General features: G+C 37.2%; 1 protein-coding gene across 3 annotated transcripts in view; it reads left to right on the top strand.

The window, feature by feature from the left end:
- SMAP1 (small ArfGAP 1) overlaps positions 1-25,519 on the top strand; it is a 132,853-nt gene that overhangs the window by 54,419 nt on the left and 52,915 nt on the right. For all 3 annotated transcript variants that reach the window (XM_056109663.1, XM_056109662.1, XM_056109661.1), the window contains exons 3-4: positions 16,538-16,623; positions 22,516-22,591. In XM_056109663.1, coding sequence (XP_055965638.1) covers positions 16,538-16,623; positions 22,516-22,591 — 162 coding nt within the window. The remainder of the gene's footprint in view (positions 1-16,537; positions 16,624-22,515; positions 22,592-25,519) is intronic.

The raw sequence follows: 25,519 nt of genomic DNA, 5'->3' as shown, positions 1-25,519 counted from the left end.
CATGGAAATCTTTCTGATTTAGCATTCTAGTGAATCTGTTGTGATAAGTTAATTGCTAAATGTGCTAAAGGTAAACAAACTCGTCTGTTTTACGGTATCATTGAATATGGATTAATTGCTTTTAAGTGTATTTGCAAAAGGTAATTTTGTGAATAACAATATAAGGTATTGTGAGACGAATTTTTAGTAATCATCTTAGTTGTATATTGAGGTTGCTCTTTATTCAGATATAAGTTCAGTTTTTAATTTAAATTTCCTGTGGTGGTAGGTGCATGTTCTATACTTATATCTTGACATTTGATGAGGTTTAATTGTAGTTTGGACAATCTACAGATGCTGAGTTTAATGTATCTTGGCACATATTTATATTGTGTGTCTAGCACCCTAATGAAGATAAGGGGAGCATTGTATCACCCTACAATGTGCCAATTTCTTCTCCGGTTCCCCTGTATTGCTCTGTAAACTCTGTAAAGTTACTGTACACTGTAACTGTATTTTTTAGAATCTGTTTTGATTAATTTGAACTCAAATCAGTTTAGGACAAGTGAAGAACACAATGTGATTGAGTGTTTTTTATTCATATGATACAAATAGTTTTTGATACAAAACTTCTTGTGATATATTACAGGATTACTTTCACTGGATAGAATTGTAACATGTGCCTTCTCTTACCACCCCTGTCAACTGTCACTATCACTGTCCTCCCGTTGTTCTTTGCTCAAGCGGGCCCAGTAACGTCTCCATTGTGACAATTGTTACTGTGTTTGGCATATCGAATGCGCCACGAGGAGCTTGCCAGGCTTTGCCGTGCGGGCGAGATACTCTCGGTAGCTTGTGGGGCTCTCCGAGAGAGGCAGAGGAATCAGAGGAATCGAACCTGACTCCGCTGGCCGGCTGCGTACAAGGCGAACGCCCTACTGCTGTGCTATCGATCCCTGTCAACATTTTATGAAAATCATGTTTTTGATTTTCAAAGATAATACTTAATTTAGCTTAGTTCATTTCAGAAAGATTATTTGTGGATGTAGAAATATGATTTAATTTCTGAGCCCTGTCAAGCTATTAAATGTGTTCGTTTTTTGTGATTCTGTAAAATTGCTCATTAAATTTTGCTCAAGGGTTCTTATCAACTGATGCTGTATGTGTATATATCATATTTTTTTATCAGCTTTCTATATATTTTGTTTCCATAGAAGTCACTTTTTAAGGCATCGATATCATAATTGTGCTGTGATTGATGTGTGTTGATGTTATCCAAAATTTAATTTTAATTTTCACTAGCATAGAAATAATTTACCTTAATTTTTTTTTTTTTGGGGGGCCACAATCGGTGATGCTAAGGGATTACTTGCAGTGGTGCTTAGAGACTATACAGGGTGCTAGGGATTGAATTTAGGTTGGCTGTGTACAAGGCAAACACCCTACCTGTTGTGCTATTGCTTTGGACCCTGTCTTGAATTTTTATCAAATTAAGTTTTTAAGTGATTCACGGTCAGATTGAATACCTTTGATCTGAAAAAAAAATTCCAGAAAACCTAGGATTTCTTGGAAGGACCAATTTTTTTTATAATTTATTTTATTTTCTTATTTTTTTATTATTATTATTAGTGAAACACCATGAGGTACAGTTGTAGATTTACAATTTTTTGTGCTTGGGTTTCGATTATGCAATGATCAAATACCCATCCCTCCACCAGTGCCCATTTTCCACCACCATGGATAATACTCCCCCCACCCCCATCCCTCCCATCCCACCCTGCCTCTGTGGCAGGGCAATCCCTTGTGTTCTCTCTCTCCTTTTGGGTGTTGTGGTCTGCAAAAGAGACTTTGAGTGGCAAACATGTTCAGTCCATAGTCTACTTTCAACATGCATCTCCCCTCCTGGGAGGATCCTCCAAACACCCTTTATTTGGTGCTCCCTTCTCTTTCTGAACTGCCCTTTCCCCTAGAATGCCCGGCTGGCCTCTAAGCTATGGAGTAATCCTCCTGGTGCTGATCTCAGCTATTCTTGGGTATTAATCTCATATTTTGTTACTTTATAGTCCCCAGATGAATGCAATCTTTCTATGTCTATCCCTCTCTTTCTGACTCATTTCGCTTAGCATGATACTTTCCATGTAGTACCACTTGTATGTAAATTTCATGACTTCATCTTTTCTAACAGCTACATTGTACTCCATTGTGTAGATGTACCAAAGTTTCTTTAACCAGTCATCTGTTCTTGTGCACTCAGGTTTTTTCCAGATTCTGGCTATTGTAAAGAGTGCTGCAATGAACAAACAAGTGCAGATGTCACTTCGACTATACATTTTTGCCTCTCTGGGATATATTCCCAGGAGTGGTATTGCTGGGTCAAATGGGAGCTCAATTTCTAATTTTTTGAGAATCGTCCATACTGTTTTCCAGAAGGGCTGAACCAGTGACATTCCCACCAACAGTGAAGGAGTGTCCCTTTCTTGCCATATCAACGCCAGCATCAGTTGCTTTTGTTCTTTTGGATGTGGGCCAGTCTCTGAGGTGTGAGATGGTATCTCATTGTGGTTTTGTTCTGCATCTCCCTGAGTATTTTCTCATGTGCTTTTTTGCCATTTGATTTTCTCTTTGAGAAAGTTTCTGTTCATTTCATTGCCCCATTTTTTGATGGGGTTGGATATTTTCTTCTTGTGGAGTTCAACAAGTATTTTGTATATCCTTGATATCAACCCCTTGTTAGATGTGTATTCGGCGAATATCCTTTCCCATTCTGTAGACTGTCTTTGTATTTTGGTCACTGTTTCTTTTGAGGTGCAGAAGCTTCTTAGTTTAAGATAGTCCCATTTATCTATCTCTGTTTTCACTTGCTCGGCCAGTGGCGTGGCATCTTTGAAGATACCATTAGCTTCAATGTCATGGAGGGTGGAAGGACCAATTTTTAATAGGTTTCTAAATATTGCAACTTTTATGCTTGTTCATTAATCCCAAGTCTTAATTACTTTTCCCCACATTATTAAAAATGTCTTATTTTTCACTGCCTATATTGAAGGACTAAAGACAAAGTATTCATTATTACTATAGAATGATAATAACTTAACTTGTATTACCCAACTTCCTTGGAGGTTGTCTTGCAAATTGTGTTTACCAATAAAGCATCTTAGTGAGATATTGTTCATATTAGAAGTTATACTCCATGAAATTGGCATTTATTTTGGATACTTTTAAATCAGTTTTATGAATCTATGTCTTTTTGTAATTTGTCATATTGTTTACTACTTACAGTTGTCAGTTAATAATTTCTAAGTCCAGACAACTAACATTTATTTGTAAGATATATCTTGGATAACATTTTACATTTGAAATTGCTGTCTCTGCATGTGACTTACTAAGTGAAAATTCCTTCAGTGTTTTGTAGGCTTTTTCACTACCTCTGTATTCTTACCATTTACATTTCAGTTTTGATCATGCTTTGGGATAAGAAGGAAAAGTTTCGAATCCCTTCCCTTTTCAAATATTTTTACAATAAAAGAATAAAAACTAAAATAATTTCACTATCTCCGCAATCACAATATTTGTTTGTCTTCCAGCTTTTTTTTTTTTTGAGAGGACAGGAAGAAAAATAGTAGCTATTGCATCTCTGCTTAAAAAATTTTTTTTCGATTTTGGGAACACATCTAGTGGTGCTCAGGGTTTACTCCTGGCTTTATGCTTAGGGATTACTCCTGCTAGTGCTCTTTTGATTCTACTCCAAGATGTCTTACACTAATAGCTTTGGTCCTATAGAATCAGTTTGTTGAACCAGTCTGTTGGACAGCATGTAGTCTGTCCTTGTGGTAATTAAAAAAAATTAATTTTTGCATATTGCTTCTGCCAAGCTAAAATTTTCTCTTTAGAAAATTCCTACTCTAGGTTGTGTTTAATTATCATACCATACATTATCATTTTTATGCATGTCCATTGAATTAATGTAAGCCAGTAGATAGAAACTTGATTATATAGGTATTTAATTTTAGTACTTTTTTGCCTTTTTTTGGTCAGGGGGGTCACAACCATCAATGCTCAGGGGTTACTCCTGGCTCTGCACTCAGGAATTACTCCTGGCGGTGCTCGGGGGACCACATGGGATGCTGGGAATCGAACCCGGGTCAGCCTCGTGCAAGGCAAACATCCTACCTGCTGTGCTATCGCTCCAGCCCCTTTAGTTCTTTTTATAGCTGCCACAATATGGGGAGCACAGTATATGCGTGCATAATTTTTTTTTGTGACATTCTGCGAGCAGTCTTTGATACAATTCATTGAGATAATATTCGCAATACATGGGGAAACTGAAGAAAATGGAAAAAGTCAGGCACTTCCTTTCCCAGCATAATCTTATTATTAATGTAGTGTCTTTTTTTCTTTTCCTTTTTTGGTCTTTGGGCCATACCTTGTGGTGCTCGGGGATTCCGAATCTCTGGCCTCTGCTCAGGGATCATTCCTGGCAGGACTCTGGGGACCATATGCTACTATGGATGGTTGGCCTTAGGCAAGACAAGCACCTTAACCATTGTGTTATCTTTTATTTCGAGGTAGTATACTTAGTACCTTCCAGTATTTCAGACCATTCCAAACTAAAACCGATTAAATACCTTGAAAAATACTGTGCTTGCCATTTGGAATGGCTTGTATGGAGGCTCAACAAGAACTTGGGAGTGTATATGTGGGATTCAGCACCGAATGGGCAGGTGATGGCAAGTATAGTTTAGGTGACTTTGTTCTTGAGAATTGTGAATTTTATCTCAATCTTCCTTGGTAACCACAGCGTTTCAAAAACCATTTTAAAAAAATTTGCCTTTGAATCAAAGTGGTATAAAACATTGATTTCCTCCCCCAATCAAATTTCCACTGCAGTATAAAAATTTCCTGCACGTGGCCAATTCAGAAAAATATGACAAGAGACTCAGGTTTGGTTTCAAGGGTTCTGAAAGTGTGTGGACATTTTTGTCATCTGTATTTTTTGTCCTAAGGAAAAGATCTCTACTAACAGATATGTTTATGTTACAACCTGGTTATTTCTAGACAGATCTACCGTAAATTTAGTAATAAACGTGTCATGGTATTGATCTGCTGTCTTAACCTTTTGATCTTTATGAAAGGAGAATTTTTCCCAAGAAAGCTATCAAAAAATTTTAGAAATCAATGTATTTTGTTGCTCCAATTTGAATCCCTAATGAATTAGGCCGACATTTCCAAGGGGCCCAGGTAAAAAAGTTGCATAAATGGGGGGGCGTGGCATGAGACTAGGGGCGCAAGTAGATTGCAGGGTTGAGGTTTCAGAAAGGAAAAAAAAGTAGGAAATGAATCATTCCTGGAGGTGCTCGGGTGCCATTTGCACTAACTGGGTTTGAACCCGGTTGTCTGTGTGCAAGGCAAGGTCCCTATTCACTGCACTATCTCTCTAGCCATATCTTCATGAGTTTGATCCTTAGATAAATTTTCATGTTGTCTTACAGAATCAGGTACTCAGTAAAGTTTCAATAAACAATTCTTTTTTTTTCATTGAATCACCATGAGATACAGTTACAAAGCTTTCATGATTGTATTTCAGTCATACAATGATTGAACCCCTGTCACTTCACTAGTGTGCATTTTCTACCACCAGTGTCCCCAGTATCCCTCCTGCCATCCCTTCCCCATCCCACCCCCTGCCTCTGTGGCAGGCATCTTCCTTCTTATTCTATACTTTTGGGCATCATTTTTTGCAATACAGATACTGAGAGGCCATTATGTTTTGTCCTTAGTCTACTTTCAGCACACAGCTCCAGTCCTGAGTGATCCCTCCAACCATCATCCTTCTCCATCCCAACTGCCTCCTCCCACAGCACATGAGGCAGGCTTCTAACCATGGAGTGATCCTCCTGGCCCTTGTCTCTACTGTCTTTGGGTTTTAGTCTCATATTATGTCAGCAAACAATTCTTGGTACACATTTCATCAAGATAATACACTATTGGTGACAACTTTTTTCATATTTTGTAGTAAGAGTGCTAATGGTAATGCCATCAAATTGAACAAAACTTCTCAACTCACGGCCTTATATGTATATTTAACTTTGTCATTTGATTAAAGTTCAGTTTATTCTGCCTCTTGGCAGAATCATTACATTCGCTCCCAAAGAAAAGCAGAGTGAGGTTCCAGGGCTGGGTTTATGTGTTACCAACATGTTCATTGTATAGTGAAAAAAAATGTGGTGACACATTTAATCTGATTCATTTCATAAGTTTGTGTTTTATGCAGTGCATTTGGAGTGGAAGAAATCACATTTCAAATTTGAATGTCTAAGAGTGAGTTTCAAACTTTTTCTTGATTTACTTTTTCCCAGATTACACTTTTTTTTGTGTGTGTGCTTTTTGGATCACACCCGGCGATGCTCAGGGGTCACTCCTGGCTCCGCACTCAGGAACCTGGCAGTGCTCAGGGGACCACACGGGATACAGGGAATCAAACCCGAGTTGGCCTTGTGCAAGGAAAATGCCCTACCCGCTGTACTATCACTCCAGTCCCCAGATTATGCTTTTTTTGAAGATCAGTAATAGTTTTTAGATTTCTGTGTTTCCAGTGACTATAGTTCTTAGAGCAAAATAGTGAACAAAGTAGGATGTTAATTAATGGAAGTCTTTCATAGTTTAATTCTTTGAATTCTAAGCTACCTAATCCAGGTGGAATAGGAAAAGTTTGACTAAAGGAACAATAAACTGAAGATAAGGACTTAATATTCTTAAATGGCATGTTACATTTGATAGAACTTTTTTTTTGTATCCTTTAACTTTTTATTGAATCACTGTGAGATAGACCATTACAAAGCCGTTCGTGATTGAATTTCAGTCATACAGTATTCCAACGCCCATTCCTCCACCAGTGGACATTTCCCAGCACCAATGTCCCCAGGTTTCCTCCCATCACCCCTCACCTCCCACCCCCTACCTGCCTCTATGGCAGGTGCATTTCTTCTCTTTCTCTGTCTCCCTTCCTCCCTCCTCCCCTCTCCCTTTAGGGCATTGTGGTTTGCAATATTGATACTGAAAGGTATCAAGAATATCCCTTACCTGCTTTTAACCCTCAGATCTTGTCCAGTGTGATTATTCCCAGCTATTATTGGGATAGGACATTTTTAGACGGCAGTGACTGCCTGTCTGAAAGGATCTTCAGAAGACATAATCACGGTCCTCCCCTTGTTCATCGATTTGCTTGAGTGGGCCCAGTAACGTCTCCTTCATGAGACTTGTTGTTACTGTGTTTGGCATATCGAATACATCACGGGGAGCTTGCCAGGCTTTGCCGTGGGGTGAGATACCCTCGGTAGCTTGCTGGGCTCTCCGAGAGGGCGGAGGAATCAAACTCAGGTTTGGCCCTGTCGGCTGCATGCAAGGCAAACGCCCTAGCCGCTGTGCTATCGCTCCAGCCCAGAAGACATAATAATCATTAATATTTTATATATAATATTTCTGAGGTGTAATCAATTCTGCTTTATGATAACATAATAATGGTAGAGGATAATAGGCATAATTATGGCATTAACCTCGAACTTGGTAAACCAGGATTCTGGCTTTGACTCTGTTAATTAAATGGTGAATAATCTTCAGTGACTTAGTAGTGTCACCTTAAAAAAAAGTATGGAAGTACGCATATATTTGTATAAACACACATATGTGATTTATGCACACATATACGTAGACTCGTTGGATATCTACTGATACAAGTTCTACATGTTTTTAAAACATCTTACTGTTTCATATTCCCCCTATACATTTCCAAAAGCATACTATAGTGTGCAGTGGACCTTCTAGACAGAAAGATGGAGAAAAACGAAAGTAAAGTTTTTCTAAGACCAGTGTATTGGGTGCTATTATGTGTGTTAAAGTTCTAGCCTGGGGCTGGTATGTCTTGATCCTGTGAGGGATACTGTAGAGGATGGTGATAGGGAAGACGGCAGGGAGCAGCTAAATTTTTTTTTTACTTGAAGAGTCACATGTAATATTAGGCTCCTTTAAGCACACAAATCCGAAGTGCAGTGGCCTAGAAGGAGGTGACTAGATCTTGAACTGAATGGTGGCACTGGAGTTGATTTACAGGTGATACTACAAGAAATATTGTAAAGATAGAATTGCTAATTTTTTTAAAAACTGAAATCATAGTTTACAATGGTATTACAGTTAATCTTTTAGGCAATTTTATTGACCACACCCACCACAGTCAGGATCCCTAGTTCCCTTCTCCTTTGCTCACTCCCTTTCCATTGTCTTGATGAATTTTTTTCTTAGGTTGGCAAAGTCTTAGGGTTTGTTTTTACTGGCCATTATCTGTTTTCCTTCTTTGTTTCTTTATATGCCAGGTATGAATGGGATCACCTGCTATTTGTCTTTTTCCTTCTGGCTTCCTTAACACTGTGCCCTCTATTTCCTTCCAGGTTGTAGCAAAAATGCAAGGTATTATTTTATGTTTATGTGGATTGTATTTCATTGTCTATATTGTCTATATGAGCCATAGTTTTATACATCCACTCATCTGTAGTTGAACGCTTAGCTTGTTACCAGATTTTGGTATTATGGTGTTCACTTCAGTGAACATAGGTGTGCACATGTCTTTTTTAATTAAGATTTTGTATTCTTGAAGATGCTAAGGAGTAGGATCACTAGGTCACACGAAAGTTCTGCTTTTGATTTTTTGATGAGTCACCTGTACTGTTGTACATAAAGTTTGATTCAATCCCACTAACCATAAACAAGGGTTCTTTTTCTGCTCCTAGCCTGCCAGCAGTTGTTTCTGGCCTTTTGATAGAGATCAGTCTCATTGGTGTGAGGTGATAGCCTGTTGTGGTGTTAAGCCTACACCTGGGGGTGCTTAGGGCTTACTGCTGACTGACTGTTCTGGGGTCACTCCTGCAGAGCTCGGGACTCTGTGAGGTGCATGATTAATGCAAAAATCAGTTTTTGCAACACTATGGAGAGGCTTTCCTTCCTCCACTTTATGCTCTTGATTCCTTTTTTGTTTGCTTTTTTGGGGTCACATTGGCATTGCTCAGGGGTTAGGGTTTTGGGGTAAAGGCTCTCTCCCGACAGGGCCTGTGATGCCCAGGAATGAACCCGGATTGCCTGTTTGCAAGGCAACTGTTTTGCCTGCTGTCCTTTTGCTCCAGCCACTCTTGGTTCCTTTGTCGTAAATTAACTGCCCATATATTTGAGGGTTTATCTCTGGATCCTCATTTCTATTCCATTGTTCTGAGAGTCTGCTTTTGTTACAGTACTTTACTGTTTTGATTCCTATAACTTTCTTATATGGTTTATAGTCAAGGATATATAGTGCCTCCCTTCTATTTTCTCAAAATTACTTTGGCCATTTAGGGAGTTTCAAGCATCATTAAGACTTTTGATAGTCATGAAGAATATAGGATGGCTACTAATCTATGTGTTAAGCACTTAGTATGATAGTCATGAAGATGTCATGAAGCTGTTATGATATCATGAAGAATACAGGGTGACTACTAATATGGGCATTAAGCACATAGTTGTTTATTCCTGAACTTCAAATGGCATGAGTCCCTGTAAACTGGAATGTCCCAACTAGTGTGATGTGAGAATTTTCCAACATCATCATAGCAGTGTTTAATTTTATTACTAAAAAGAACTAAAGAACGCTTTTTAAAAAATTTGTAGCTGCTAGCTAGAACAGTAAAGTGTGAAACTATCAGGAAATTGTGAAAAATATAAAATTGGTACCACTAATTCGACATGATTAAAATTTAAAAATATTAATATGTGTGGTTAATTTACTTTGTTCTTAAAAATAATAGTTGTAGCAAAAAGAGTACTTCCCCTAAATTACAGTTTAATGAAAACTAAAGGAATGGACTCTGTATTAAGTATTTCAAAGAGTTCCTGCGACCAAAACCAGTGGCCCTTCTTTTCCAGCAGCTGGAATCCAAAAGATCCTGAAAAGCTTGCTCCTATGCAAGAAATCCTGGTGGATTTTGAGAGGAAGATAGAGAACTATTCTGGAAAATTTCAAGTGGTAGTCGAGGTGAGTCACTGACATGACTTCAGGGACTACAGATATTCATTTAATCTTTTTTCAATTTGAGTATTAAAAAGAATACATTCAGATAAGGCAGTTGAAAATCTTAGTAGTTTGTGTTCTAAATATTTTAATGAGTACAAAATAGAACACGTGGTGGTCTCCCACACAAACACAGAATGAATTGAAATTTTTTAAAAAAGCAAGTACATTGGAAATTCCATGATGTATTCTTCAGCAGCTTTTAAGAAAATGATACTGGGAAAGATGTAAATATGAAAATAAATGCCTTGCTTATACTTTGAGTGTGTTTGGAGGATAAGATCTGCTTAAATGAGATTTTTAAACCATATTAATTTATTTGGATTTATAGCCTTTTTAATCATCAGAAAACTTTATTTTCCTAGTAGGATACTAATGAAGATGAACTCTCTTTGCTCTGACTCAGATGCTGCTTGGATATCCTAAGTTCAGTAGTGCTTTATTTGGAAACAAGACAGATTGTTATAACCTCCTCTTTACCATGTGAGGGAATAGGAAATAACATAACATAGATATATAGGACAAACTTTAAAAGGTATAAGATATAAAGTGAACAGTCTCATTTATTTTCTCTCTGCATGAACAACTGATTTATTGGTTTCTTGTATATTCTTCCTTTAATGCTGATTTTATTCATATATAAAACACAGGTGGTGATACCCATAGATATTTTAATACTTTTGTACAGTACATTTAAACCTAGAAGATTCTTCTTTGCCCCTATTACTCAGAAATTTGGATCAAAGCATTTTAATTGACATAATTTTATTCTCCACTTTTTAACAGCGGTAGTATCTTTTTATTAAATACTGGTATTTAAGATTCTGTTGATACTTTTTAAAAAAAAAGGTATTGATATTTTAGTATTTTACACTTTTGCATTGGGAATTTAGAAGATATTTTCACATTATGAAATTACTTGCAGCGAAACAAATAGTAAACTTAGTTCTTTGTTTTATAGTTGTTATTCTGTTATGTTTTTCTGCTGATTCTAGTAAGTAAACTCTAAAAGGTAAGTCAGTAACAGTGAAAACTGCAGGGCTCAGACTTAGAGCATATGGTCACAAATCCAAATCCCCAGTGTCCCACATGTCTCATTGAAGTGCAGTCATGGAAGTTCTGTTTAAACCTTGCAGCTCTGCTGTCATCAGTCCCTGGTGTTCAGGGGGCTCTGGTCACACTTCAGCCATTTGTGTGTAAGCACAAATAGAGGGGTGTAACCCTTGGTGAGCATGTCCGCAAACATTGAAAGTAAAGTAATGCAAACATAAGCAGCAGAGGAACAGGAACCACATGACATGCGACCTCTAGCAAACATGACAGCCAGGCCTGTGTACAATTGCTCTCATCACCTTGTCATTGTCAGCAGGAACAATGAAGGGTAGAGGGACAGGGTAAGAAAAGAAAAATCCTGACTTTTTGAAGTAGTTCATTGGTGTGAATTTTAGTTTTACAGTAAATGATTATGGACCAGAGACTTCTGGAGTCTGAGGAAGAAAGTTTAGGTGACGTTATCAGGACAGCTTAGAGTGAGGAAAGGGGTGGATTGTACAAGGGGATTAAGAAGAGGGAGGCACAGGTGGCCATACTTATTAATCATGATTGCTCAGATTGGACTGGACTCTGTTGGACATCATTTGGACTTGGAAACAATAGAAGCCATACCTTGAAGTATTCTAAGTATTTGCTTTTGTTTTATCACTATTTTTTGTCGCACCCAGAGGTGGTCAGGGCTTACTTCTGGATGTTCACTTGTAGGATTGCTCTTGTAAGTGCCAGGGCACCACATGGAGAACCGGGATTAAACCTAGGTTGGCCTGTGCAAGGCAAGTGCCTTACCACTCTCCTCTCTCTCTGGTACCATCTTGAAATTTTTTTTTTTTAATCACATAGTTTGGCTCTAAAAGGAGTTCTGTGTTTGAAAATTTTTGAAAATTAATGAAAAGAAATAAGATTATTTTCAGGAGAATTTAGATTGTCATTTGTCTTGCCTCTGAACAAAATTTTTTTTATATTAAAAGTGACAAACCTTTATCTTTTATTGGCTTTTTTTTTAAAGGTTTTTTTATTTGCTTTTTTGGGGTCACACCCGGCGATGCACAGGAATTACTTCTGGCTCTGCACTCGAGTGTCACTCCTGGCAGTGCTCAGGGGACCATATGGGATGCTGGGAATCGAACCCAGGTCGGCTGCGTGCAAGGCAACTGCCCTCCCTGCTGTGCTGTCGCTCCAGCCCCTCTTTTATTGGCTTTAAATTTGTTTCAGTGGGCTTTTTCCAGTAAATGATTATAATGTGCAGCTTAATTACCATTTGATATATATAAAATACTGGTGGCTGATGTTGGTTCTACCAAGAGTTAAATACTCAGACTCATTACTCAAGGAGTAATCAGGGCCCTTCTGTGTTATCTTGTGCCTTCCGTTTTCTCTTCTGTCAAATTAGGGTAATGTCAAAATCATCTTACATGTATTTTATGCACCTTGCTCCTTAACATAGATCAACTGTCCATAAATCCGAGGCTTATCTGTGGGCTCTCAGTTTTAATCTGTTGGCTTTAGGATCTGTTTTTAATCCATTACCACTTAGTTTTAATTACTGTAGCTTTAAAGTGTAATTTTTTTTTCCTTTTTGGGTCACACCCGGCGATGCACAGGGGTTACTCCTGGTTTTACACTCAGGAATTACTCCTGGTGGTGCTCGGGGGACCATCTGGGATCCTGGGAATCCAACCTTGGTCGGTCATGCGCAAGGCAAATGCCCTACCCGCTGTGCTATCTCTCAGGCCTCCTAAAGTGTAATTTAAAACCAGGAAATTTCTCCAGTCTTTTTTCTCAGAGTACCTTTGACTATTTGGGGAGTTTTGTAATTTAATAAAAATTTTAGCAGTTTGTTCTAAGTCATCAGAATAATGTTACCAGAATTTTGATATGGATTGCACTGAACTTGTATAATGCTAGGGTTTAAGAAACTTTTAACATATAATGCTTATGATATGCAATTAATATTGAAAAATTCTTAAAGTTAATTGTAGGTTTTCACCTATTGTACCCTAAGTATAAGCTAAGTACTAATCATTGTAGCCTTCAGGCTGTTTTTCTTAACTTCTTCTATGTTATCAAGCGGAATTTGCTCTTCGGGGCCATCAGAACATACGTTGACTCCCCCTCCCTCCTTCTTCTCCTTGGTCAGGCCCTTGCACATGCAAACCAAGCTCTACTGCTGGACTATGTCCCTGGTCTTATGTGTCTGTTATATAATTAATATATTCTGGGATAAATTGAAGAAATATTTCATGGACTGGCCCCTTTGACCACCCAAGAGTGTAGCACCAGAACATTTCTGAGGACCAACAACAGTCCAGGAACCACAGGTTGAAGAACAAATTCTATCGCTACTACTTCCACATAGTTTTCTGAAACAGAAGAGCAAATTTATACCCTGTCCTATTACCTTCCTAGAATGCCAGCTCCTATTGTTTACCCTAAATCTTTCCATTCGTTGCTAACCGCTGTCAAACAATTTAGTCAACCTTTTGGAATCCTAGAAACTATTTGGTCTTCCTTCTACTGAAAAAATGATCTCTCTGGGTCTGGAGCAATAGTACAGGGGGTATGATATTGGCCTTGCAGAAGCCAACCTAGTTCAATCCCTGGCACCCCATAAGGTCCCCTAAGCCTGCCAGAAGTGATTCCTGAGCAAAGAGCTGGTGGTAAGCCTTGAGTACCAACAGGTGTGGTCTCAAAACAGAATAAAACAAACAAAATCTATCTTGAGATCAGTGATTTAATTAATTTTTTAAATTTAAACACACACACGAACTTTTATCCAGTCATTATTTAGAAGTGGTTTCCAATTATATAGGTAATTTTACATCATTTCTTCCTTTTAGATTTTTGTCACCCTTTGTCAAAATTTTCTATGTAGTTGGGATGGATAGCATCTCTACATTAGATTGTTTTTTTTTTTTTTTGCTTTTTATTTTTTTTTATTTTTTTTTATTTATTTATTGAATCACCATGGGAAAGGTTACAAAGCTTTCAGGTTTAGGTCTCAGTCATGCAAATATCAAGCACATTTCCCTTTACCAAAACTTATTTTTTACCATGAAGAACCCCAATAAAACCCCGCCCCCACCCCTCCCAGTCCCTGTGGGGCAGATGAATTCTAGTTAACACTCTATCTGCTTTGATTAGATTGTTTCAATAAAAGATTCACCACTATTATTTAGAGTTTACCAAACCCCCCCAAGTCAGACATGCTGACAAAGCATTGTGAAGTGATTTGCTGTCTACAGCTGGGTTCAAGAATTATATGTTGGTTTTGGATTTCTGCTATTTTACTTATTGACCCTGGAAGTATTTCTACTGAAAGTCAGATAGTTAAGAAATTGGTTTCTGTGCTCTGGAGTCGTGGCCGTGCTGGAGAGCCGCTAGTGGGGGGCGACTGGTGGCCTCGGTAGGGCGTGAAGGGCAGACCGAAACGCCCCCCTTCCCATGAGGTTTTAGTCGCCCCCACTCCCCCGGCTCATACCTGCTGTCCACAAGGCTCCCATGCGGCCGCCATCTTTCTTTCCAGAGAGGAGAAGGCGACTGGGGCAACACCCTTTCCCCTCCGGACAGACCTGATGGCCTGGATTAACGCATAGTCCGTTCACTTTTCTGCTCCAAGCTGCCGGGTTCTGCATTAAGTCCTTGTGCTTCTGGGGCCGTGGCCGTGCTGGAGAGCCGCTCGTGGGGGGCAACTGGTGACCTCGGTAGGGCGTGAAGGACGGACCGGAACGCCCCCCTTCCCATGAGGTTTTAGTCGCCCCCACACCCCCGGCTCATACCTGCTGTCCACAAGGCTCCCATTCTACATTAGATTGTTATAATGTATGTGTTTGCATATGTACACACACATACATACGTGTGTGTATATATATACACACACACATACATACATATACACACGTGTTTATATAAGGCACATCCAAAGCAGTGCTCAGGGAGCCCAAAGCTACCCCTGGTGATACTTAATTATAAGTAGTATAACTGTCTCAAGGACCAGTAACAGTCTGCACAGTGCCATTCAGTTCCTGAATTGTATAACCTTTGAGTGTTATAAAAATTCATGATAGCAGTAAATATTTTACAACTTGGGTAAACTTTGGCGGGCTTCACTTGAAGTCTGTTATGACATCACTTTACTTATTTTTTTAAGTTTCATTTTACATTGAGTCACTGTGATGTTATTCATGATGAAGCATTTTAGGCTTACAATGTTCCAACACTAGCTTCTTCTCCAGTGTCCACTTCACTTCACCAACATACCCAGTTTCCCGACCATCCCTTCTGCCCCTTGGCAGATGACCCCCCAGCCCCAGCCCCAGGCACTGTGGCTTGTATTACTGTCACGGGTAGGGTATCACCACACCACTTTACTACCTTTCAGCAGGACCCCCCCCCCCCTACTTCCAGATTGACACCCTTCCTCCAACATTATCTTGATGTTCTCTTTCGTGTCCTGTCTCCTCACTCCTACAACCCCAGCCCAGAGGCAAGCCCAGTAGCCCTCCCTAGAACCAGTTCCTGTTTTTAATATTGAGGTTCATAGAATTTAGGTAGGAGAGTCTAGCAATTCCTGAATTAGCAAGTAAAATTTGGCCATTTGGCACAGTGGGTTTTTTGGTTTGTTTGTTTATTAGTGAGATTTTTAGCTTTTAACAGTATCTCAACAAGGTTTATAATTCCAAAGAAAGGAATCAATTTCTATAAAGCTCTCGGCCCAACTACTAATTTTACTGGCTCTCCTTTGTGATTGTGATTGTAAATGAAAACCCCCATAATAATTTGAAGTTCAAAGAAAAATTGATCTTGAGTTGCTAGCCTTGGACATGGCAGCAGTGTTTAAGTAATATACTTAATCTGTATGAAGACTGCTGTCAAACAGGGAGTCCACTTTAGAAAGTATTGAATAGTGATAAAGGTGCCATTGTTTTTTTATAAAAATATACACTAGAAAACTGTAGATCTGCAAATTTTGAAAATCATCCGATGGATTGAGCCCCAAAGATAGTTCAGCAGTAGAATGCCTGCCAGTGGTTTGGATGCTGGTGTTCAGTCCCTGTACAATCCCACATGCCTTGATGATCCAGTGACATTGCCCTTTGGGGTCCTTGGAGCCACAACAAAATGTGCACTCTCTGGTGCATGATGCATTCTGTGTACCAGCTAAAGAGTTTGATCCCCTGTCATTCTGACAACAACAAAAAAGGGGAAGGATTTGGAGGGTGGGAAGTATGAAATGCTAAAAATATGCACCTATTTTGAACTTAATTGCACAGTTGTAATTTAGTTTACTTTCCAAGCCAGAAAATATTTTGGCAATAAATGTTATCTGATACTCACTTATAGATATGCATGTGTACTTGCACATAGGAATGACTTTTTAATATATATGTGAATAATGAAAATTCTTAATTTTCTTTATTCTAGTGCATGCAAGATATGGGAAATACTAAAGCAAGACTACTCTATGAAGCCAATCTTCCAGAGAATTTTCGAAGACCACAGACAGATCAGTATCCTTTAAAGTTTCTATATCATAACTACAACTTATTTTTGTAGTTCATCTTTTGTCTGTGTGTTTAGGAAAACGTGTTTTCATACTGTTCATCATTAAAGATAGAAATTGAGTTTCCTGTGATGTGCTTTCTATATAATACTTGTAGCTTGTCATTTTTTTAAATTTCTTCAGTTTCATTTGTGTGGACTCTTTGATACCCTGTATTAATTCACTCTTTTGAGTTGGTTGGATTTTTTCTTCCATTGATTGCTTTATTTCCATGACCCATGACCATTGCATGAAATAACGATTTGAGTTCCTCATTGATGATGCTTGCGGCTTTATATGAGCTCAATGATTTGCCAGATTTAAGTCCTTGTCTGCCAGAGCAGATGAATTTTTTTGTTTCCCCATTGTTCTTAAAGATCTGTAGGTGCTGTGATTTGAACTTCAGATTCCCTTTTATCTGAGATCTGATCTGATTTGTCATTTTTCAACAAGTGATTACTCTTTATAATTTGTGCCCTTAGGATGCTATTTCAGTGGTCATGCAGTGAATTTCTGTTAGTCCTGTTTGCATAGCAGGGTTATTATGGGGCTATTTTAGGAAAGCTGTCAGAACCAACAGCCTTTAACATTGGTGGGGCTGAAGGGTGGAATTATTGCACAGACTAATTTGCACAGTTCAAGTGAAAGGTAGTTGGGGGGGGGGGGGGTGTTGTCCTTAGTCTCTGAATCCAGAAAAAGGTGCAGGGGCAAAAGGTGGAAAGAGATCTATATAGCACTTTTAAAATAAGAATTTGGGGGCAGGAGCGATAGTACAGTGGGTAGGGTGTTTGCCTTGCACGCAGCCGACCTGGGTTCGATTCCCTGCCTCCCATATGGTCCTCTGAGCACTACCAGGAGTAATTCCTGAGTGCATTAGCCAGGAGTGACCCCTGAGCATTGCTGGGTGTGACCCAAAAGGCAAAAAAAAAAAAATTACCTCTTTTTTGTTTACAAAAAGATAATCTACTTGTTTTCAGAAAACACTTACAAAGGGATTTGCTCTAAACAAAGCAAATCACTGCCCATGATCGTTGTCCATACTTGATACCATGTGTTAAATTGGAGACAACCCCTCTATATAATGCATTATTACAAACAAGCTTTAAAACATGTTTACTCTTGTACAGCAGCATCCCTTATATCCATCTGTTTAGTAATGAAACACTGACTTAATGTTTTATGAAGAAAACTAGTGAGAAAACCAGTCACTTTTCTTTATTTTTGTGACTCATTCTAAAGCTTAGTGTTCTTTAAAAAGCCTGACATCTCTGCACTTTTATTGATTTAAATGTAGTTGTCTCATCCCTAGAGGCAAGTAGAAGCAAACTGAGTAAAATTCACATAATCTAGAATTTCACTGCATTCTTAAAATATATCACTTCTTAAAAGCTTTACAATTTACAAATGTTATACAAAATCTGCTGTGAAAGTTTAATTTCTCATGTGGGGTATAGTTAATTATAAGCTGCTTGTGCTAGCGCATAACAAATGTTAAAGCTTTACGTTAAATTTCTCATTATTACGATGTTTTGTCTTATCTAAAAACTAATTACTATCAGAGTTTCATGAGATCTTTTTGGCAGGGAAACTAATCAGTAATTCTCCTTTGAGCTTTCCAAAGTTTGACTGCTATCAGTAGACGTTTCTAGAAATGGAAGGTTTATTCTTGAGAGTAGGTATTAATTTGTCTTTAAGATGGCTTCTTTGAAGAAAGGAAAAAAATCTTACAATACAAATGAAAACATGTTAAAAGATAAAATATAGTAACGTTAAAGTTCAGGAGACTTGTACCAATTGTTTTAAGAAAGGAGAGCATTGAGGATGATAAAAGAATTGTTTTGTGTTTATAGACTTAGAGGATATTATAGGTTATTTTGATGTTTGTTTACAAAAGTTCAAGTATGTTTCTTGTCTTGATTCCTTGAAAATATAATTGTCCTACTTTTAATATTTTTCTTGTGCTATTGATCTGTATCATTTAGAATTCCTTTCGTCTTCAAATTGAGACACATTTGTGATATTGGAGATTGAAAAATGAAGATGAGTCTTTTTCTGACTTTCTAATTTCTTGGTTCTTTTTTTTTTAATCTTAGGTTTATAATGGATGACAGGCCTGTTATAATAACATGGTAGTTTCTATCTTTTTTTTTTTTAATTACCACAGACCATATGTTTTAAAAGATTGGCCTTTGAAAACAGATTGTTAGTAATAGCTAAAATGAACTAGCACTCTGTACCATGCTCTCTTCTTAATGTTTACCCTATTCTTTCAGTAATCCTATTAGATTATAGTTATCTCCATTTTAAAAGGTAAGAACATGGAGCGATCATAGTCCTGTCTGTTGTAAACTATAGCCTCATTCATTGAATGTTGACTGCTTCTTAGGTATTGTTTTATGATTTTTATACGATTATTTAACTCTAAGGGGATGCGGGCGCACCTTCTGGTACCTGAGGCTTACTCCTGCATTTGTGCTGAGAAGTCACTTCTGGAGGTGCTTAAGGTACCATATGCAGTTCTGGGGATCCAATGCGTCAGCCACATGCAAGGCAGTAACCTTAGCCATTGTATTATTTCTCTAGCTCAGATGATTTAGCTTTAGGTCACACTAGCTCTGCAGTTAAGTAGCAAGAGTCTTCTATACCAGAGTAAGATTATAGATCTTAGAGACCACCTTGAGAATTAACTATATAGTTGGCATATATACAAGTTAGTATAAAACTGTACCTTGACGATTCCTTGACCATAATGACATTCTGCAGATACAAAGACCATCAGCTCAGTTCAAATGTTCTTTGCTTTCTAGTTTTGGAATAGATCTCAGAAGTCAGTAACTAACTACAGGCTCATAAGACAGATCATGATTTTGTAACTAACAGTTTTTTATGATGTGTTGGTGCCCACTTGTTGTAAGTTTTTTTGTGACTACAAAAAACCCCCCCAATAGAAACCAGGTTGTTAGTTTCAAACATAGGCTACCTGTCTTTAAAAGCTTAAAATAATTAGTTTGACCCTTTTATAAAAAGTTTGCTGGTACCTGCAGTCATGATTTTCTTTTAGGCATCTTAATAATTAGGAATTGACTTGCATTTGGGACAGGGTACACAAATTATGTAATAGATTCTTGCGCTCATGCATAGTAACCAAGGGCATAGAATGTTCTCTGAATTACAGAATTTCCCTGGGTGACTCTCATGGGATTTTGAAAATTTGCTTTCTGGTATACTTTGACAGCTTTTTAAAAGGACTTTGTTATGTTAATAGTAAGGTCCTAGAAAGTTTTTGTGCCCTAATGCTTTATTGCATTTCAGTTTTATTGCTTTGGAAAACAGCGTGTATCAAACAGATCAACTTTAGTTTTATATAATTTAAAGTTTTTACTTAATTTATGAGAGTGTTTATTATTAACAGAAATCAGACTCAGTTATATTTGAGTTACATAAATTATATTGAGTATTAATTTAAATTTTACTGATAATGTTATTTCTGAAAAGTCACAACAGCGTATTAAAAGTCAGTATTATTTTTGCATTTCTATATGTCACATGCTTAAAATGTTTGCCTTTTTCAAATCCAGCAGTTATAAAAACATCGTGCTTTCATTATTTCAGTTTTATTATTGATGGTTAAATTATTTTACGTACTGTTTTTCTAACTTTTAGTAATAATCTTCTTACAGTGATGTTGGTCAAAAGCAGTGATCTTTTTTTTAACACTAAACATTTTGTAACTTAGAATAATGAAAAAGTTTCAAGCTTTATATATAGGGTATTTATAGGTACTATTCAAGATAAGGTGCTGTTCTTAAGAAGGAAATACCAGTATTCTAGATATTTAAAGATACAGCTCAAGTGGTAGATAGAATGCCTGGCCATATGTCTGGCCCTAAGTTTGATCCCCTGAATCACATAGCCACCTAGCACCACCAGATATTGTTCATCTTAAAAAAACTGTATTTTAAGAATTTAGATTTAAAAAAATTTCTATAGGTAAAATAATTCTATATTGTATGCTATTTAATATATCTAATAGTATTAATTACTATTTAAAACATTTACACAGTTAACAATGCTATTTTTTTTTTCTCTTTTTGTTGTGTGGGTAGGTAGTTGTCTTCACAGTGAAAAATCACGCAGTGTGTCCACATTCATAGTCATCCAAAAGATAAACTTTAAAGTCTTAGTTTTTCCTTCTTAGAAAGATATAAAAATAAAATATTTCAATTGGATTTACAGGTATGAGCAAACAACATTTAGCACTTTGTATGTGAAATAGAATAAAATAGCTATTACATTTTCTGGAAGTCTCTGGATATTTGTGGCAGCTTTTTGATACTAAATTGTCTAACATACACTCTTAAATAAGCAGCTTTGTGGATGTTCTAGGGCCCTTTAATACAAAAGGATCTACAAAGGTATCTTGAAAATGAAAGCATCCTCTAGGTTTGACATAATTCTTTAGAGATTTTTAAAGGATTTATTATTAAAAAAAATAATTGACTTGATTCACAAATGGACTTATGATTGATCAACATAGATGATTTGGCATTCAAATAACCTTTCAAACTTTCTCTTATCTAGAATCCCAAAGAACTCTTAAGTTTCTGTGCCTCAGTTTTAGTTTGTGGCATTACTCCTACCTGTAGGTTGTTTGAGGAGAAAAATTGATAATCTAAGGTCACCTTTAAGTGCTTAGGTTGTAGAAAATTGTCTTTAAAAATAGGTTCTAGGGGCTGAGAGAAGTGCAGCAGGTAGGAAGGGCATTTGCCTTGCATGTCACTTGCATGTTCTATTTCCAGTACCCATATGGTTCCAGGAGCCACAGCAGAAGTAGTGATCCCTCAGCACAGAACTAGGAATAAAGCCTTAGTACAGCCGGGTGTGACCCAAAGTCACCCCCCACCCCTCCCCACATAAAATTAGCTTTCGGTCATTTTTGTTAATAAATGGAATTGAGGTCCAGGGTTATAGATCAGTGGTAAACATATGCCTTACATGTGTGTAGTCCTGTGTTCAGTTCCCAGCACTGGAAAAAGTAAAATGAAGATTAAAGGTGGGTAGCAGGGAGATGAATCTAGATTCCCTGTCCAATTGCCTTCCCTAATCCCCTCTCTCTGCCTTCATAATGCCCTTTCTATATACATGAAATCATTTCCTGTAGGAATGCTCTTTAGGAATTTTGCAGAGGGCATATATGCATTGAAAAATATGTGTACAGGAAGTTTCACCTGTTTCAATTTTTTAAATGAAACTTCTCAAAAATTTAAATCATTGTAACTGATTCAGATTGTTTTATTTTTCACAGCCATGTGTCATAATTTTTATGCATTCACCTGTAGCCACTGTTGCTTTCCATGTTTATTATATTCATATTTTCTTTCCAGGCTTGGCTTACATCTGTATTGTTAACTATAAAGAGGTGTATTTAAAACAAACAGGCACATCTGCATGTGGTGTACTCCACAGGTAAAATTTCTTACACTCAAAATACAGAGTGAACCTTGGTTGAATTTAGAGTTGGAGGCAGAGGTGAGGGTGGGGACGTGGGGGATAGTATGTGGTGGTGGTAGATGATTTTGGTGTGATTGAATTGAGACTTATGTATGTTTTTCTTTCTGGAGTTGGGTTGGGTATTTTTGTTGAATGGGGAGAATTTGCTGAAAGAGGTAGATGGTTTTTGGTAGAAGGAAAAAGTGAATTACAGAATTTTATTGCAGAAATAGATGAGAAGGAAATTTACACTGGAGAACAGAATAATTGATGTTAAAAGTGTAGGCTTTTTGGGGAAAGGAATGAGTAAAGGGAATTCATGAATACATGTCACTTGAGTTTTGTTTTTCCTTAAGTTTCTTGTTTTCAGAGCAGTGGAATTTTTCATCAGAGACAAATATGAAAAGAAGAAATACTACGATAAAAATGCAATAGCTATTACAAATGTAAGTAAAATCTTTATCTGTATCATCAGTTGATGCTTATTAAATAAACCTTAAGCATTTAAAATACAATATATTTAATCTGTTTACTATAAAAACATACCAGTTACATAATTTTAAAAATTAAGTTGAGATTAATAGGTTCTCATAAAACAGAACTCTTCAGTATGGAACACAACTATGACTATAGTAACTGCCTTAGTAATAATGAATTTTACCAGAAGTGTTAGTTTTGAATTTGAAATTAGCTACCATTGTAAAAAGGGGAGTAAAAAAATTATAAATTCTGGAAACAAAAAGGAAAACAAGGGAAAATTAATTTTTCCCTAAGGGTTTTGATAGATTTCTCCAAAGCATATTGTAACATTATAGAGTAATCAATGAATTGGTTATTATCAAACATTTTGGCATCTGGTAGTTTTAATTGTGCTATAATGAACATTATGTCACTTTTTTTGATTAAAATTTTCTATGCAATGTAATTACAGTTTAAGATAATGCATTGTTATACTCATATTTTTGGTGTGTGAATTTTGGATTAATAAGCTATAAGACAGTATATGTGTCATCTTCAAACAATTTAGAGATAAGGCATAAAAGCTGGGTTTTCTCTTTGGTCATATGTGATAAATTTATAAATTTAAAGTAATCGACCTGGATTGAACCTAGGTCAGCTGCTTTCAAGGCAAGCACCTCACTCTCTGTATTATCACTCTGACCCCTGGTTGATTATTTTTCAACGAATACTATTGTTACGGAATTTTGTTTTCCCTTGGGTATGATAATAATAATTATTTTTTAACTTTGGTGATTAATCTCACAAATGTAAGGCGTATGCTAGTATTGTGAAGTCACCTCCCTGGCTAAGAATTTCTTTATTTTTAAGAGATGTGTACTCAAATAAAATATTTAGGAAACAAGTGTCATAATATCTAAAGATCAAATTCTAAATAACTTACTGAAACCTGACAGCTCTATGTGTATAGTATGGTGTAACAATTGAAAAGAATTATAAAGGTGTATATTTCATGATTATATTTTATAGGTTTTAAGGCAGAAAGTTCCAGGGTTGTATGCCAGTGTTCATATTATTAATTAATAAAAATTGTGAAAAGTTTACATAAGTTATTTAACCCAAGGGAATATGTTAGTAGCAAAATAATGATTTTTAAAACATTTGTATGCAAGTAGCCTTAAATGTTGGTAGTCAGTTGCCAGTAACTGTTCTGTTTATTTATTTATTTATTTATTGACTGTTTGGGTCACACCCAGTGATGCTCAGTGGTTACTCTGGCTCTGCACTCAGGAATCACTCCTGGTGGTGCTCAGGGGACCATATGGGATGCCAAGGATTGAACTGGGTCAACCTCGTGCAAGGCAAACGCAGTCCCCGCTGTACTTTCGCTCCAGCCTCAGCCAGGAACTTTTCTTATGTATTACTAAGAATTATATATTTGTATCCAGTGCTCATTAAAATAACATTTATCACTTATTAAGGTCCTAGATCTAGGATATTAAAACAAAGAAGGCAATACCTTTGCTTTGAGAGATATAGTTTCATAATGAATATGAGACTAGGACTGGAGAAATAACCGCAGGTAGAGTACTTGTCTTGCATTCTGCCTGCCTTGGTTTGAATTCCTGTTATACCCAATATGGTCCCCTGAGCACCTCAAATCACTTTTGAGCACAGAACCAGGAATAGCCCCTGAGTACTGCTGGATGTGACACAGCCTTCAACCCCCACAGATAAGCATGAGGGGGGGAAAAAAAAAGACAAGTATCTTATAAGTGAGGAGCTTAATGGATACTAGGGACTAAGGAAATATTTCATGAGAGGCAGATTGAATTGGTTATTCTAATAAATGTGATTATTAGGCTTAATATGACTATTAATCCTGTTAAATTGCTCCAAATCATTTCACCTTTGTAGTTTTTGTGCCTTACTTAAAATTTTTTTCCCTCTCATTCCTGTTTAGCTGTTGGTGTTTTAGTGCTGCAAGTGCTGACCACTATTTTTTAAGTTTAAACAATAGTTAAGAGCTTGAAGGTAATCCTGTTTGTGTAATATGGTAGTAATTTCTTAACTTTCTTCTGTCCTCTCTCTCCCTCCTTCCCTCCCTCCCTCCCTCCCTCCCTCAGCATTGAACCAGGACCTTAACATGTGAAGCATGCACTCTGTCACTGAACCGTATCCCAAGCCCAATTTCTTAACCCTCATATCCAAGCTATTGGATGTATCTGTGAACTAAGCCCCACAGGAATCCACAGTGTAGTGTGTGAAAGGGCCCAGGGTTATACTGCCCTTGTTCTATTGATTTGTTGGTAATTGTGAAGAGTGGCTTTAGCAATATGTTGGTAAATGTGGGGTCTGGTCATGTAAGCACGGTGCTTTCAGAGAAGGCAGGGAGAGCAATGTGTGCTGCTTTATGGACAGAGCTTGAAATATAGACCATATGGTTTTGATTGGTGGATAGCATTATAATTATGAATTAAGTGAGATTTAGAAAGAAGTGCAAGTTTTAGATAAAGAAAGGAAGATATGCTTTAAGTGTGTAAATGATTTTGTTTTAGAATATTTACTGGTTTGTAGTCTCAAAGAAAATACATCTCACAAAGTGAATGCATGATGCTGGGCACCAACTCTCAGTACCTCATTATTGAGGTATGCACCAGCCTATCATTTTGAAACTAGATAGGTAATGACAGAGTGGTTCAAGTTCACTTGAATCGCTCCTTCTGTGATTTGTTTTTTCAGTCATGCAGCAAACAAACATTGAATGCCTATACCATGTCGAGGCACTGAATCGAAATGGTGTCTTTGTCCAAAAATAGTTTACTCTCAAATATTATCAGCATGTAATTTACATGTACAATAAGCTATATTGTAATGCAGAAGGTTAATAATTACAAAAGAATGAAAATGCTGTG

Source organism: Sorex fumeus, unplaced genomic scaffold, assembly GCF_029834395.1.
Source record: "Sorex fumeus unplaced genomic scaffold, SorFum_2.1 ptg000008l, whole genome shotgun sequence".
NCBI classification, from domain to species: domain Eukaryota; kingdom Metazoa; phylum Chordata; class Mammalia; order Eulipotyphla; family Soricidae; genus Sorex; species Sorex fumeus.
Note: the sequence above shows the minus strand (reverse complement) of the source record. Positions and strands in the feature narration are given on the sequence as shown.